This window comes from Hemiscyllium ocellatum, chromosome 37 (genome assembly GCF_020745735.1).
Source record: "Hemiscyllium ocellatum isolate sHemOce1 chromosome 37, sHemOce1.pat.X.cur, whole genome shotgun sequence".
Classification (NCBI taxonomy): domain Eukaryota; kingdom Metazoa; phylum Chordata; class Chondrichthyes; order Orectolobiformes; family Hemiscylliidae; genus Hemiscyllium; species Hemiscyllium ocellatum.
This window is the reverse complement of record NC_083437.1, coordinates 3884386-3902286: the sequence shown is the minus strand read 5'-3', so window position 1 is coordinate 3902286 and position 17901 is coordinate 3884386. Positions and strand designations below refer to the sequence as shown.

The window sequence follows — 17901 nt, the reverse complement described above, 5'->3', positions numbered from 1 at the left end:
GAAGGTGTATCAGTCCTGTCCTGCATTGTGTATTAGCATTTTATCTTTTACTATAATAAATCACATTCAAAGTTTGAAATAAAACCAGAATTATGGCTAGTATAATGTTATAGCTCAATGCGCTGCAGGATTCCAATGAAATTTGCTTTGAATAATTGGTGTAATAGCACCTTCATTAAATACCAATAACAGAATGGCACTGTAGATCATTTAAATGATAACCACTCCTTTGAATATAAAGTATCACATAAAATCTTTTGGTAATTAAGGAAAATAGGTTCCTTCAATTTCTTTGAATGTTTCTTACTTGTGAGTCTGATTTGCAGTACAGTGAGCAGTGTACACAATGGGAGTTTTGGCTCAGTGCCACTGATCCAAGATACTTACCACTGATGAAAGCCTGTGTGCTAAAGAATGAGGGAAAATAAATAAAATGTCACCCAAATCTTTGGAGCCTAGTTGGGTGGTGTTATTGAAAAGAAGGACAATGCAAGTTGCTTGTTTGATGAAAGAAAGACTGAAATGTTGAGCACACCATATTTAATACAAGGTGTGGTGGATTAGATGACTTCAGTCGGATGCTCCCCTCGACACAAGGATGTTCCCTATTGTGCAGCTTTCTTTGGATGGTAACAGCAGTGGCTGACTTTAAAACTCCCCAGCTTTAAACACAATCGTATGCCGTCGAGCAGAACTTCTGCCCAGCAGGATGCCAGCTGAATATGAGGAATATATAAAACAACTCTGCAGAATTGGGTGGCACGACGGCACAGTGGTTAGCACTGCTACCTCGCAGCGCCAGAGACCCGGGTTCAATTCCCGCCTCAGGCAACTGTCTGTGTGGAGTTTGCACATTCTCCCCGTGTCTGCGTGGGTTTACTCTGGGTGCTCCAGTTTCCTCAGGTTAGACGAACTGGCCATGCTAAATTGCCCATAGTGTTAGGTGAAGGGTTAAAAAATCCAGGGGAATGGGTCTGGCTGGGTTGCTCTTCGGAGGGTCGGTATGGACTTGTTAGGCTGAAGGGCCTGTTTCCACACTGTAAGTAATCTAATCTAATTGGGAATATGTTAGAGGAAAAATACAAAGTAATTTAAATGGTCAAATGTCTGATTAATATAGCAGACAGCTGAATTTTTGACTCATAGAAATGACAGGTCAGCAAGGATGTTTTTGCAAAGGTAACACAAACAAGAGGCGTCACATTCAATTAAATGATAACAGTGCTTGATTGTAGTAGTGGGGTACAGTGAACTGATGTTACAAGAGAGGACGTGCCACTATAGCATTTCAGAGTAGTTGAAGAGAAATGACAGGAAATGAAATCACAGATAAAGTTTGTATGGAAAAAGGCTGTTCACCATTGGGAGACAGAAAATATTACTTGTCACATAACTTCATTTTGAAGGATTTAGATGCATTGCCTGATGGGGATACAGATTCAATAACAACTTCTGAAAAAGGAAGTTGTTAAATATTTGAGGGAGTAAAACTATCACAGGGCTTAAATAGAAAGAGCAGGGAAAGGAAATAAATGAAACACATTCAACAAATGATTATAAAATCATCAGGCTGAATGACCTTCCATTCTACTCAATCGTATGAGTCTATGTGGCTAGAGCAGAGAAGTTGAATTTGCCTTCCTCAGAGAAGCGAAGCTTGGAAAAACTGTAATGGAGCTATTAAAAATTATTAGTATTTATGAATAAAACAGGCAAGCTTTTTTGACTGCAGGACGGTGATCACAATATGCAGGTTTAAAAAAATCCAAGGGGAACATAAAGAGAAATTCACATTTTTCTGGATGAGAGCAATTCTGACCTGGAATGCACTTCATTGATGGAACAGATTCAACAGTAACTTTCAGAAGACAAATAGATACATTAAGCAAAAAAAGGTACAAGTGACACGAGTGTAGGGAAACAGTAGATTCATCTAACGTAGAAAAGGCCTTTAGCTCGAGTCTGCACTGAAATGTACTAATCCTAATTTCTGGCACTTGTCCTATATGCCTGTATGTTATGATATTTGAAGTATTCTCAAAATTTTTTTTAAAAGGTTGTAAGGTTACCAGTCTCCATTATCTTTCCTGTGCATTCCGGATTCACAGCAGCTGCTGAATAAATCTTTTTCCAAATCCCCTCTGAATCTTCTGTCCACTACTCTAAAACTAGCCATCTCCTGATTCAGCCTTGACCAATGGGAACAGCTGCTTTCAATTCACCCTGTCCATATCTCTCAGTAATCTTATAAAGCTCAATCATATACCCCTTCAGTCTTCTTAGTTCTAAAAAGTACAATCTATGCCTACCAAGTCTCTGCTTACGTCAATTTTTCCACCCCAGGTAACATCCTGATGAACCTCCTCTGTAAGTGCTCTAGTGCTTTCACATCCTTCCAGCTATGAGGTGACTAGAACTGCCACAATACTCCAGTTGTGACCAGCTCTGCCATCATTACCTCCTTGCTCTCACTCTCTATGCCAAAACTGGTGAAAGCATTCCCATATGCCTTCTTAACTACCCATTCACATGCCGTGCTGACTTCAGGGATCTGTGTATAATTACCCCAAGATTGTTGTGGTTCTGTTCGCCGAACTGGGAATTTGTGTTGCAGACGTTTCGTCCTGACTCGGTGACATCCTCAGTGCTTGGGAGCCCCCTGTGAAGCGCTTCTGTGATGTTTCCTCCGGCATTTATAGTGGTTTGTCTCTGCCGCTTCCGGTTGTCAGTTCCAGCTGTCCGTTGCAGTGGTCGGTATATTGGGTCCAGGTCGATGTGCTTATTGATTGAATCTGTGGATGAGTGCCATGCCTCTAGGAATTCCCTGGCTGTTCTCTGTTGACTTGTCCTATAATAGTAGTGTTGTCCCAGTCAAACTCATGTTGCTTGTCATCTGTGTGTGTGGCTACTAAGGATAGCTGGTTGTGTCGTTTCGTGGCTAGTTGGTGTTCATGGATGCGGATCGTTAGCTGTCTTCCTGTTTATCCTATGTAGTGTTTTGTGCAGTCCTTGCATGGGATTTTGTACACTACATTGGTTTTGCTCATGCTGGGTATCGGGTCCTTCGTCCTGGTGAGTTGTTGTCTGAGAGTGGCTGTTGGTTTGTGTGCTGTCATGAGTCCTAGTGGTTGCAGTAGTCTGGCTGTCAGTTCAGAAATGTTTTTGATGTATGGAATTCTTGGACATCATCAGAAATATACACATGGACAAGGAAGAAACCATGGTCTCATTCGATGTAACGGCACTGTTCACCTCTATTGACAAAACCCTAGTCAGAGAAACAATAGCCAACCTGCTGGACATACAGAACAGACAACAGGACATTGAACCTACCAACAAAGACTGCATACTCAAACTACCGGATCTGTGCCTCACATCATACTTCACATTCAACAACCAAATATGTGAACAAATCAACGGCACACCCATGGACTCACCCATCTCTGGACTTATAGCAGAAGTGGTAATGCAAAGGTTAGAACAAACAGTCTTACCGCAAATTCAACCCAAACTCTGGGTCAGATATGTGGATGACACCTTTGTAATCATTAAAAACACAGAAATAGAGAACAAACACCGGATCATCAACGCCACACTCACAGGAATCCGATTCACTAGAGAGGAAGAAAAGGACAACAACTCCCATCCTGTACGTGATGGTACAGAGAACACCGAATGGAGAATACACCACAAAGGTATACAGGAAAGCCACACACACAGACCAAGTCCTAAACTATGAAAGCAACCATCCCAACACACACAAAAGAAGTTGCATCAAGACACTTTTCAAAAGGGCCACAACACACTGCAGCACACCAGAACTGCAAAAAGAGGAAGAAGAACACCTATACAACGTATTCGCCAAAAACGAATACCCCTGCAATTTCATCAACAGATGCCTAAGGGAAAGACAACAGAATGAGGACATGCCACAAACCAAAAGACTAGCCACACTACCATACATCAAAAACATTTCTGAACTGACAGCCAGACTACTGCGACCACTAGGACTCATAACAGCACACAAACCAACGGCTACTCTCAGACAATAACTCACCAGGACGATGGACCCAATACCCAGCATGAGCAAAACCAATGTAGTGTACAAAATCCCATGCAAGGACTGCACAAAACACTACATAGGATAAACAGGAAGACAGCTAACGATCCGCATCCATGAACATCAACTAGCCACAAAACGACATGACCAGCTATCCTTAGTAGCCACACACACAGATGACAAGCAACATGAGTTCGACTGGGACAACACTACTATTATAGGACAAGCCAGAGAACAACCAGGGAATTCCTAGAGGCATGGCACTCATCCACAGATTCAATCAATAAGCACATCGACCTGGATCCAATATACCGACCACTGCAGTGGACAGCTGGAACTGACAACCGGAAGCGGCAGATACAAATCACTATAAATGCCGGAGGAAACATCACAGAAGTGCTTCACAGGAGGCTCTCAAGCACTAAGGATGTCACCTGGACAGGGGACGAAACGTCTTGCAACACAAATTCCCAGCTCGGCGAACAGAACCACAACAATGAGCAGCCGTGCTACAAATCTTCTCCCAAACTTTGTACCCTAAGATTGGCTGCACAGTAGCGCAGTGGTTAGCACTGCTCCCTCACAGTGCCAGGGACCCAATTTCTGGCGACTGTGTGGAGTTTACACGTTCTCCTAGTATCTGTGTGGGTTTCCTCTGGGTGCTCCGGTTTCCTCCCACAACCAAAGATGTGTAGGTTAGGTGAATTGGCCGTGCTAAATTGCCCATAGTGTTCAGGGATGTGTAGGTTAGTTGCATTAGTCAGGGGTAAATATAGGATAATAGGGTAGGGGAATGGGTCTGGGTGGTTTACTCTTACAGGCTGAAGGGCCTGTTTACACACTGTAGGGATTCTAAGTTCTAATCTCTGTTCCTCTATGGTATTTCTTAAATACTTCCTCACCTTGTTTCTTCTTCCAAAGTGCATCGCCTCACACTTATCAGGGTTAAATACTGTCTATCTGACCAACCCAATCTATATCTTCCTGTAATCTACAAGCATTTTATTAGCTATTACCACTTTGCCAATATTGCTGTTGTTTGCAAATTTGCTTTACATTCAGCCACATTTTCATTTATATCATTTATGTATATAACAAAGAATAAAGGCCCCAGTATTGATCCTTGTGGTACATTGCTGGACACCCTCTCCCGGTTACTCAAACAGCTTTCTACCTCTGGGTCTTGTTACTAGGCCAGCCTCTGATCCATCTCGCCAAGTTTCCATCAATTCCATATGCTATAATCATCTCAATCAGTTTCTTATGTGGGAACTTGTCAAAAGCTTTGCTAAAATCCAAATAGACTATATCAACCGAACGTCCCACATCCATAGACTTGATCACTTTTTCAAAAACATTTAACAAATTTATTAGGCATGACCTCCCTCTGACAAAGCCATGCTGACTGTCCCTAATTATCCCATACCTTTCCAAGTGGGTATTAATTTGTTCCTTCAGAATTTTCTCCAAGTTTCCCAACACTGATGTGAGACTCATCGGTCTGCAATTTCCTGGTTCATCTCTACCACAACTCATAAAAAGTGGAACTATATTAGCTGTCCTCCAGTCCTCTTGCATTTTCCCTGTGGCCACAGAAGGATTAAATATTTGTGGGGCAACCCTTCCAATTTTCTGCCTCACCTCCCACAGCAGCCTGTGATAAATTCATCTCGGCCAGGGGATTTGTTTGTTTTAAGCCCAACACTGCGTCCAATACCTCCCCAGTTCTGATGTCAAGCTGCAAGTTCCTCACAGACCCTTTTCCTGAATTCCATACCTACAGTCTCCTTTTCCAAAGTGAAGGTTGAAGAGAAACATTCCTTAAACATCCTGCCAATATCCTGCGGCTTCATACAAAGGTTGCCTCCCTTGGTCCCTTCTTTTTTCCCAGTTACAACATAGAACATAATAGCGTGGTACAGGCCCTTCGGCCCTCAATGCTGCATCGACCTGTGAAGCCAATGTGAAGCCTATGTAACCAACACTATTCCATTCTCTTCCATATGCCTGTCCAGCGACCCTTTAAGAGTTGGCGAGTCTACAACTGTTCCAGGCAGTGTGTTCCACGTCCCTACTACTCTGATTAACTAACTACTTCTGACATCTTGTTCTATATCTATGACCCCTCAACTTAAAGCTACATCCCCTCATGCTAGCCATTGCCATCTGAGGAAAAAGACTTTCACTGTCCACCCTATCTAACCCTCTGATTATCTTATATGTCTCAATTAAGTCTCTTCTCAACCTCCTTCTCTCTGACGAAAACAGCCTCCAATCCCTCAGCCTTTCCTTGTAAGACTTTCCCTCCATACCAGGTAACATTCTAGTAAATCTCCTCTGTACCCTTTCCAAAGCTTCCACATCCTTCCTATAATGCGGTGACCAGAACTATTAGCAATACACCAGAATTTTGTACAGTTGCAGTCTGACCTCATGGTTCTAAAACTCAATCCCTCTCCCAATAAAAACTCACACACCATATGTGTTCTTAGCAACCCTATCAACCTGGGTGGTAATTTTCATGAATCTATGTGCATAGACACAGAGATATCTCTGTTCATCTACAGTACCAAGTATCTTACCATTAGCCCAGTACTCTGCATTCCTGTTACTCCTTCAAAAGTGAATCACTTCACACTATTCCTCATTAAACTCCTTCTGTAACTTATAACATTTTTCGTCACTATTCACAACTCTACCAATCTCAATTGTATCTGCAAATTTACTAGCCCATCCTTCTATGTCCTCATCCAGGTCATTTATAAAAATGACAAACATCAGTGGTCCCAAAGCAGATCATGGTGGTAGATCATTAGTAACTGAAATCCAGGATGGAACAGATATTGCATGTCTTTGGTAGGCAGGCAGGGAGGAAGTGATAAGGTAAGGGAAGCATGGTTTACTACAGAAATTGCATCCCTTGTTAAGCAGAAGGAGGCGGCTTGTGTGTTGATGAGGCAAGATGGTTCAGATGAGGCGATGGAGAGTTACAGATCAGGCGATGGAGAGTTACAGATCAGCTAGGAAGGATCTAAACAGAGTGTTAAGAAGAGCAAAGAGAGGACACAAGCAGTCTTTAGCAAATAGAATAAAGGAGAACGCTAAAGCTTTTTACAGGTATATGAGGAATAAAAGGATGACAAGGGTAGGAATAAGGCCAGTCAAAGACAGAAGTGGGAAGTTGAGTGTGGACCCTGTGGAGATCGGAGAGGTGCTAAACAAACATTTCTCGTGTGTTTTCACTCAGGAAAAGGAGAATATTGTAGAGGAGAAGTCTGTGGTACGAGATATTAGACTAGAAAGGATCGAGGTTAGTTACAAACAGGTGTAATCAATTCTAGAAGGAGCGAAAGTAGACAAGTCCCCTGGGCCGGATGGGATTTATCTGAGGATTCTCTGGGAAGTTAGGGAGGAGATAGCAGAGCCTATGGTTTTGATATTTGAGTTGTCATTGTCTACAGATTTAGTACCAGAGGACTGGATTGCAAATGTTGTGCCCTTGTTCAAGAAGGACAGTAGAGATGACCCAGGTAATTATAGACCAGTGAGTCTTACTTCTGTTGTAGGAAAGGTTTTGGAAAGGATTATAAGAGATAAGATTTATAATCATCTGGCAAGCAACAATTTGATTTCAGATAGTCAACATGGTTTTGTCAAGGGCAGGTCATATCTCACAAACCTCATTGAGTTTTTTGAGAAGGTGACCAAGCATGTATATGAGGGTAGGGCAGTTGATGGGGTATACATGGACTTCAGTAAAGCCTTTGAGAAGGTTCCACATGGTAGGCCGTTGGAGAAAATGCAGAGGCATGGGATTGAGGATGATTTAGCAGTTTAGATTAGAAACTGGATTTCAGAAAGAAGGCAGCAAGTGGTGGTTGATGGAAAATATTCAACCTGGGGTGCGGTTACTAGTGGTGTGCCACAAGGATCAGTTTTGGGACCACTGCTGTTTGTCATTTTTATAAATGACTTAGACGCGGGCATAGGTGGATGGATTAGAAAATTTGCAGACAACACTAAAGTCGATGGAGTAATGGACAGTTTGGAAGAATGTTGCAGGTTGCAGGGAGACTTGGATAAACTGCAGAATTGGGCTGAGGGGTGGCAATGGAGTTCAATGCAGCTAAATGTGAGGTGATGCACTTTGGGAAGAATAACAGGAAGGCAGAGTACTGGGTCAATGGAAAGATTCTTGGTAGTGTGGATGCGATCTTGGAGTCCATGTACATAGATCCCTGAAAGTTGCCACCCAGGTTGATAGTGCTGTTAAGAAGGTATACGGTGTGTTAGGTTTCATTGGTAGAGGGATTGAGTTCCGGAGCTGCAATATTACACTGCAAGTATATAAAACGCTGGTGCAGCCACACTTGGAATATTGTATACAGTTCTGGTCCCCATATTTCAGAAAGAATATGGAAGCATTTGAAAAGATGCAGAGGAGATTTACTAGGATGTTGCCTGGTCTGGAGGGAAGGTCTTATGAGGAAAGGCTGAGTTACTTGGGTCTGTTCTAATTGGAAAGAAGAAGGGGGGATTTGCTAAGGGAGGAGACATACAAGATGAGCAGAGGATTAGATAGGGTAGACAGTGAAAGTCTTTTTCCTAGGATGATGACGTTAGCTTGTACGAGGGGGCATGACTACAAATTGAGAGGTGATAGTTTTAAGACAGATGTCAATGAGGCAGGTTATTTACTCAGAGTAGAAAGGGCATGGAATGCCCTACTTGCCAATGTAGTCAATTCAGCCACATTAGGGAGATTTAAACAATCCTTAGATAAGCACATGAATGACAATGGGATATTGTAGGGGGACGAGCTGAGAGTAGTTCACAAGTTGGCACAAAATCGATGGCTGAAGGGCCAGCTCTGCGCCTGTTCTATCTCCCATTAACCACCACCCCCGTCTTCTTTCAGTGAGCCAATTTCTGATCCAAACTGCCAAATCACCTTCAATCCCATGCTCCGTATTTTGTGCAATAGCCTATAAATTCTATCTATCTCTTATAACCTTTTCCAACACTTTACCCACAATTGAAGTAAGGCTCACTGATCTATAATTACCATGGTTGTCTCTGTTCCCCTTGTTGAATAAGGGGACAATATTTGCTATCCTCCAGTCATCTTGCACTATTCCTGTAGACAATGACAACATATAGATCAAAACCAAAGGCTTGGCCATCTCTTCCCTGGCTTCCCAGAGAATCCTAGGATAAATCCTATCTGGTTCAGGGGACTTCTGTATTTTCACACTTCCCAGAATTGTTAACACCTGCTCCTTGTGAATCTCAATCCCATCTAGTTTAGTCACCTATTCTTCAGTATTCTCCTCAACAACATTGTCTTTTTCTAGTGTGAATACTGACAAAAAAAATCAGTTAGCACTTCCCCATCTCCTCGAACTCCACACACAACTTCCCATTACTGTCCTTGATTAGCCCTAATCCTACTATAGTCATTCTTTTATTCTTGATGTACCTATAAAGGGCTTTTGAGTTTTCCTTGACCCTATCTGCCAACAACTTCTTATGTCCCCTCCTTGCTCCTCTTAGCTCTCTCCTGACTAACTTGTAACTCTCAAGTGCCTAGCTGAGCCTTTACATCTCATTCTAACATAAGCCTTCTTCTTCCTCTTAACAAGAGATTTAACTTCCTCAGTAGACCACAGATCCCAATTTTGACAACTCCCTCCCTGCCTGACAGGTACATACTTATCAAGGCTCTGCAGTAGCTGTTCCTTGAATAAGCTCCACATTTCAATTTCAAGGGAAGTTAACCTCTTCCATTTCATGTATTTATAAAATACCTTAGGATTCTTCCTAATACTGTCTGCAAGTTATCTCTCATGCTGCCTTTTGCTCTCCTAATTGCTTTCTTAAGTTCCCTCCTGCACTTTTTGTGTTCCTCGAGGGGCGCAGTTGACTTGCCCCCTTTGGATTTACTAAAAACCTGACTCTTCTTTATTCAGTAGTGAACTGTCCTGGTCATCCAGGGTTGCTTCGATATTTCCCACCAAGGATACATGTCATACCTGTACTTTCCCCTGTTCCTTTTTGAATGTGCCCATTGCTCCTCTGTAGACTTACCCACAAGGAGCTATTCCCAGCTTCTGTGGCCAGATCCTGCTTTATTTTAATAAAATATGTATTCCCCATTCCACAGCTGTCTTTTGCAGGCCATCTTTGTCCTTGTCCAGAACAATTTTGAACCATTCTATGCTGTGGCTATTATCGCTGAGATGTTCCCCCACTGCCACATCAAACACTTGTCTGCTTCTTTCCCAAGAACCAGATCCAACACTGTGCTGTCTTTTGTTGGGCCTTTTATGTGTTGATACTCCCTGGGATATGTTTCAAGAAATCCACCCTCTTTAAAGCCATCAACCTAAGACTATCCCAATTTATGTTTGGAAAGTTAAAATCCCCTAGTATAATTACCCAATTATTATCCTTACATATTTGCTCCTTGATTTCATGCTGACTCTTCTAGAATAATAGAATCCCTACAGTGTGGAAACGGGCCCTTCAGCCCATCAAGTCCACAACGACCCTCCGAAGAGTAACCCACCCAGACCCATTCCCCTACCCTATTACTCTACATTTGCCCTTATTATTGCACCTAACCTACATACCCCTGAACACTATGAGCAATTTACTATGGCCAATTCAACTAAGCTGCATATCTTTGGATTGTGGGAGGAAACTGAGGAAAACCATGCGGACATGGGGAGAATGTGGAAGCTCCACACAGACAGTTGCCCCAGGCTGGAATCAATCCTGGGTCAAGAAGGGAATAGATACAACCCTGGCGATTGTAGACCAGTGAGCCTTACTTCTTGTGGGCAAATTGGTGGGAAAAGCTACAAGGGATAGGATTTATAATCATTTAGAGAGGGGCAAGTTGATTTGGGACAGTCAACACGATTTTGTGAACGCTAGATCATGTCTCACAAACCTTATTGTGTTTGTTGAGATGGGGACCAAACAGGTGGATGAGGGTAAAGCGATTGGTGTGATGTATATGGATTTCAGTAAGGCATTTGATAAGGTTAGCCATGGTAGGCTATTGCACAAAACATGGAAGCATGGGATTGAGGGTAATTTAGCGGTTTGGATGAGAAATTGACCAGCTGAAAGAAGGTAGTGGTTAATGGGAGATGTTCATCCTGAATTTCAGTTACTAGTGGTGTAGCGCAAGGATCGGTTTTGGGGCCACTGCTGTTTGTCATTTTTATAAATGACCTAGATGTGGACGTAGAAGGATGGGTTAGCAAATTGCAGATGACACTAAGGCCGGTGGAGTTGTGGATAGTGCTCAAGGATGTTGCAGGTTGCAGAGATATATAGATAAGCTGCAGAGCTGGGTTGACAGGTGGCAAATGGAGTTTAATGCAGAAAAGTGTGAGATGATTCACTTTGGAAGGAGCAACAGGAATATACAGTACTCAACTACTGGTAAGATTCTTGATAATGTAGATGAGCAGAGAGATCTCAGTATCCATGTACATAGATCCCTGAAAGCCAGCACCCAGGTTGATAAGGTTGTTAAGGAGGCATACAGCATGTTAGCTTTTATTGGTAGAGGACTTGAGTTTCAGAGCAACGTGGACATGCTTCAGCTGTACAAAACTCTGGTATGGTCACGTTTGGAGTATTGCATACAATTCTGGTCACCGCATTATAAGAAGAATGTGGAAACTGTGGAATGGGGCCAGAGGAGATTCACTAGGATGTTGCCTGGTTTGGAGGGAAGGTCATTTGCTGTTTGAATTCATGTATCGCTGGACATCGGAGTGCATCTGGGAAAATTAACAAACAGTTAATTCTCAACAACTAATCTTGGAGGAACTGTTGGGCGAAGTTCACAGCACAGAATCAGATAAGTTAATTGTTGTTTTAAGTGTGGCATCAGAGAATCTGCAGTAGTGAGTGGGTTCTTTCTTGATTATATGTTTTTGGAGATATGTCTCTTGATTAAACTTAAAATATAAGCCCCAACTATTAATTTAACCTGGAGCAGTGTTTGTATAGGAATAAGATAGTGTTAATTTCTGGGTCTGTAGATTGTGAAGGAGCAAAAATGGCCTTTAACAGATAAATACTTCTTGTCAGATGTGGGAATTTAAAGAGAGTTTAGGGTTACTGCGGATTATACCTGCCATAAATGCTGTTGGCTGCGAATCTTATTAGATCGAATGGATGGTTGGAGAAACAGAAGCGATGAGGAATTTGTAACAGCAACAGTATGTGATGGATGGCAGTTGCAGGAAGGGGGGAAAGTCTCAGATACAGTCATATAGATGGGTTAACTCCAGGAAAGGTAAGAGAGGTAGGCAGCTAGTGCAGGAGTCTTTTGTGGATATACCCATTTCTAACAGGTATGCAGTTTTGGAAAATGTAGGGGGTGATGGATTCTCAGGGGAACGTAGCACGAACAGCCAAGTTTCTGGTGTTGAGACTGGCTCTAATGCAACGAGGGGTACGTCGGGTTCCAAGAGATCAATTATGTTAGGGGATTCTCTAGTCCGAGGTACAGACAGACATTTCTGTGGCCAGGAGCGAAAAATCAGAATGGTGTGTTGCTTCCCTGGTGCGAGGATCAAGGATGTCTCAGAGATGGTGCAGAATGTTCTCATGGGGGAGAGGGGCAAGCAATAGGTCTATGTCCACATTGGAACCAAAGACATAGGAAGGGAAAAGGTTAAGATACGTTGTTGGAAGGAATCCTGAGGGACAGCATGTACATGTATTTGGAAAGGCAAGGATTGATTCGGGATAGTCAACATGGCTTTGTGCATGGGAAATAATGACTCTCAAATTGATTAAGTTTTTTGAGGAAGTAACAAAGAGGATTGAGGAGGGCAGGGCGGTAGATGTGATTTATATGGATTTCAGTAAGTCATTCGGCAAGTTTCCCCATGGGAGACTGATTAGCAAGGTTAGATCTCATGGAATATAAAGAGAACTAGCCATTTGGATACAGAACTTGCTCAAAGGTAGCAGACAGAGGGTGGTGGTGGAGGGTTGTTTTTCAGACTGGAGGCCTGTGACCAGTGGAGTGCCACAAGGATCGGTGCTGGGTCCACTACTTTTTGACATTTACATAAATGATTTGGATGTGAACATAAGAGGTACAGCAAGTAAGTTTGCAGATGACACCAAAATTGGAGGTGTAGTGGGCAGCGAAGAGGGTTACCTCAGATTACAACAGGAGTGGCAGACAGAGTTTAATTCAGATAAATGCAAGATGCTGCATTTTGGGAAAGCAAATCTTAGCAGGACTTATATATTTAATGGTAAGGTCTTAGGGAATGTGGTCCTTGAAAGTGGAGTTGCAGGTAGATAGGATAGTGAAGGCTGCGTTTGGTATGCTTTCCTTTATTGGTCAGAGTGTTGAGTACAGGAGTTGGGAGGTCATGCTGCGGCTGTACAGGACATTGGTTAGGCCACTGTTGGAATATTGCGTGCAATTTTGGTCTCCTTCCTATCGGAAAGATGTTGTGAAACTTGAAAGGGTTCAGAAAAGATTTACAAGGATGTTGCCAGGGTTGGAGGATTTGAGCTATGGGGAGAGGCTGAACAGGCTGGGGCTATTTTTCCTGGAGCGTCGGAGGCTGAGGGGTAACCTTATAGAGGTTTACAAAATTTTTCGCGGCATGGATAGGGTAAATAGGCAAAGTCTTTTCCCTGGGGTGGGGGAGTCCAGAACTAGAGGGCATAAGTTTAGGGTGAGAGGGGAAAGATATAAAAGAGACCTAAGGGGAAACCTTTTCATGCTGAGGGTGGTACGTGCATGGAATGAGCTGCCAGAGGATGTGGTGGAGGCTGGTACAATTGCAACATTTAAGAGGCATTTGGATGGGTATATGAATAGGAAGTTGAAAATGTGTTGCTGGTTAAAGCACAGTAGGTTAGGCAGCATCCAAGGAACAGGAAATTCGACGTTTCGGGCATAAGCCCTTCATCAGGAATGCCCGAAACGTCGAATTTCCTGTTCCTTGGATGCTGCCTAACCTGCTGTGCTTTAACCAGCAACACATTTTCAACTGTGATCTCCAGCATCTGCAGACCTCATTTTTTACCCATATGAATAGGAAGGGTTTGGAGGGATATGGGCCAGGCACTGGCAGGTGAGACTAGGTTGGGTTGGGATATCTGGTCGGCACGGATGGGTTGGACCGAAGGGTTTGTTTCCATGCTGTACATCTCCATGACTGTATAAAAGGCTGAGGGACTTGAAGCTGTTTTCGTTAGAGAGAAGAAGGTTGCGAGGTGACTTAATTGAGACATATCAAATAATCAGAGGGTTAGATAGGGTGGATAGTGAGAGATGTTTTCCTCGAATGGAGATGGCTAGTGTGAGGGAACCTAGCTTTAAATTGAGGGGTGATAGATATAGGACAGATGTCAGAGGCAGATTCTTTACTCAGAGAGTATTAGGGATGTGGAACGCACTGCCTGGAACAGTAGTAGACTTGCCAACGTTAAGGGTATTTAAATGGTCATTGGATAAACATGTGGATGAAAATAGAATAGTGTAGGATAGATGGGCTTCAGATTGGTCCCACATATTGGTGCAACATCGAGGGCTGAAGGGCCTGCACTGCTCTATATTCTGGGCTATTCAGGTCATTGAGCCTGCTCCACTATTCAAAGGTTAGACGGATCTGATAATCCTCAACTCCAGCCTTCTGCCTTTTCTCCATAACATTGATTCCCTGATTAAAAATCTATCTCAACCCTGAATATACTTAACAATCCAGCCTCAACAGTTCTTTGCGCTAAAGAATTCAATAGATTCACTACCCTCTGCAAGAAGAAATTCCTCTTACCTCTATCTTAGTTGGATGATTGCTTACTCAGGTTATGTTCTCTAGTCTTAGTCTATCCCACAAAAGGAAACAACCTTTTTCCAACCATTCCCAGCAAGTTTCTGAATACTCTTGTATGTTTCAATATGGTTGCCTCTCATTCTTTGCTGCTAAATTCCTTCCCCCTCCGCTCATTAATTTGTAAATCCACTTATTTACATCTGGCACAGCTGTTTCTGACGCTGGTTTCTCCAACTCCAATTGGATGCTAAATTCTGCCAAGCTACCATCACTATTTTCTCGATTATCTTTAACTCAAAACATTTATTAGATTCGCCTCCAGGTAAGAATTGCAGACATTAGTGAATCAGAATAATTTTTACAATAATCAATGATAGTTACATGATCACAAATTGGCTAGCTTTTGATTCCAGTTTTTGTTTGTTTGTTGAATTCAAATTTCACCATCTGCCTTGGTGGGATTCAAAGGTTCCCAGAACATTAACCTGGGACTCTGGATTACTCTGGCCCAGTCACACTAATACTGGGAGATGGGCATTGTGGTAATGTAATAGACTTTAACAAAACTGATTTCTGAGAACTTTCTAAAAATTATTTTTTTACAGGATGAGGGCATCACCAGCTAGGCCAGCATTTACTGCCTACGTCTAATTGCCCAGAGAGTCACATGTGGTAAAGATGCAGTTTCATTCCCTGATAGACATTAATGAACCAGATAGAATTTTTATGACAACTGACAACAGTTTCATGGTCATCATTAGACTCTTCGGATGTTTCACTGAATTTGAATTCCACTATGTGCCATGGTGGGATTCAAACTCAGGCCCCCCAGAACGTTAACTCGGTCTCCGGATTAACAATCCAGTGATAATACCACAAGGCCATCATCTCCACATAATCACCAATTTCATTAGGACATACACATCATCTATTGCATCCGCTGCACCCGATGTGGCCTCCTCTATATTGGGGAGACAGGCCGCTTACTTGCGGAACGCTTCAGAGAACACCTCTGGGCCGCCCGGACCAACCAACCCAACCACCCCGTGGCTCAACACTTTAACTCTTCCTCCCACTCCACCGAGGACAAGTAGGTCCTTGGACTCCTCCACCGGCAGAACATAACAACACGACGGCTGGAGGAGGAGCGCCTCATCTTCCGCCTGGGAACCCTCCAACCACAAGGTATGAATTCAGATTTCTCCAGTTTCCTCATTTCCCCTCCTCCCACCTTGTCTCAGTCGGTTCCCTCAACTCAGCACCGCCCTCCTAACCTGCAATCTCCTTGCTGACCTCTCCGCTCCCACCCCACTCCGGCCTATCACCCTCACCTTGACCTCCTTCCACCTATCCCACCTCCATCGCCCCTCCCCCAAGTCCCTCCTCCCTACCTTTTATCTTAGCCTGCTTGGCTACTCTCTCTCATTCCTGATGAAGGGCTTATGCTCGAAACGTCGAATTCCCTATTCCTGAGATGCTGCCTAACCTGCTGTGCTTTAACCAGCAACACATTTTCAGCTGTGATCTCCAGCATCTGCAGACCTCATTTTTTACATTAGGACATAACCATACTGCAGAGAAGGAGAAAGTAGCTGAAGCAAACATCTGCTAATGCACTGGGAAGGAAGATAAAAGATCACATAAAAAGAACACAGAACAGTAACCATTTAGGAGGTGTATAGATTTAACACTTCAATATCCATTAGTATTTTGCCAGTCCCAATGACTTCATGAATATTTACCATTTCAGCTGCTTCCTGCACATGAGTAAACAGGATTCCAGCATGCGTGCTCCTCTGATGTTCTTCTAAGTCCTGTTGTGAGTTGAACAGTTGGGCACAATCTCCACACACAAATGTGCTGGTTTGCTGAGTTAGGTGTTCTGTGCTCAAATGATGATGCAATGCTCCAGGGAATCTGAATGTTGATGAGCAGTACGAACATTTAAATGGATGGATTCCTAATGAAAATAAAACAGACATACTGCAAATCTGATGCAATGTGGTTCATAACTCAGTATGAAAAGATATTTAGGAAATTAAATCCCATTTGTTAAAAACTTCTTTGAAAAGAAACATGACTGGACTATAGCGAAGGCTGAAACATAACAATACACTGCAAAACAAAATTAGTAAATTTATGATCTCATGAGTTTAACTGTATGAGTAATACTATTGACAAAGTATACACTTCGTTCAAAGTTGCATTCTCCAAATAGCCTTGCTTATACAAAATTAATATAATGCGGGTGTTAGAAAAGTCACTTTTGGTCCCATTGTGTCTCTGTCAGCTGGCAAAGAGCTTTCCAGCCAGTTTCCAGCGCATAGTCTGCAGCCCTGTCAGTTACTTTACTTCAAAATGCTAATCCAGGAATTTATTTTAAATATGCTGCCCCGAGCTATTGATTTCTTTGCCCAGGGTAATAGGTCCTTCTGAGAATGTGTCAACTCATTACTTCATTCACTTCAATTAAATCTTCCCTCAGTCTCCAAAGGAAATAACTCCAGTCTCTCTTCACTCATCGCTGAAATCTTCAGGTTGGTAAGATCTTCGTTCATCTTCACTGAATTCTCTCTGCTATAAATCAGACTCTTCCTGTAATTCAGGGATCACAGACTTTCAAAATACTCTAGCTGAGGTAATAACAGTTTTAGCATTACCTCTGTATCTATGCCTCAGCTAATAAAAGGAGACCCCTTCGTGCCTTCCTTGCCACCAATCTATCAGCTCTGCTATCTTTCATTGTCTCTGCTGTCTGACTTAAACATTTCCAGAAATTTTGTTTTTTTTAAAAAAATGTTTCTTTTCTATGAATGAAGGCTCTAACAAGCAATTCTTAACCTAGTTAAGAATTGTACAATATTCAAACATTTTTGTTATCAAAGAACACACACTGCATTATTAGTGGGAATTAGGCTTCATAGATTGTTTAGAGTTAATTTTAATGTTAAGCTCATATCGAATAACAATTTTGGAATCAGACATTCTTGACTTGAAGGCAACCATGGA

The 17901-nt window shown here is 42.6% G+C and overlaps 1 protein-coding gene across 4 annotated transcripts in view; it reads right to left on the bottom strand.

The window, feature by feature from the left end:
- zbtb40 (zinc finger and BTB domain containing 40) overlaps positions 1-17901 on the bottom strand; it is a 124318-nt gene that overhangs the window by 2809 nt on the left and 103608 nt on the right. For all 4 annotated transcript variants that reach the window (XM_060852192.1, XM_060852195.1, XM_060852193.1 and 1 more), the window contains one exon: positions 16635-16852. In XM_060852192.1, coding sequence (XP_060708175.1) covers positions 16635-16852 — 218 coding nt within the window. The remainder of the gene's footprint in view (positions 1-16634; positions 16853-17901) is intronic.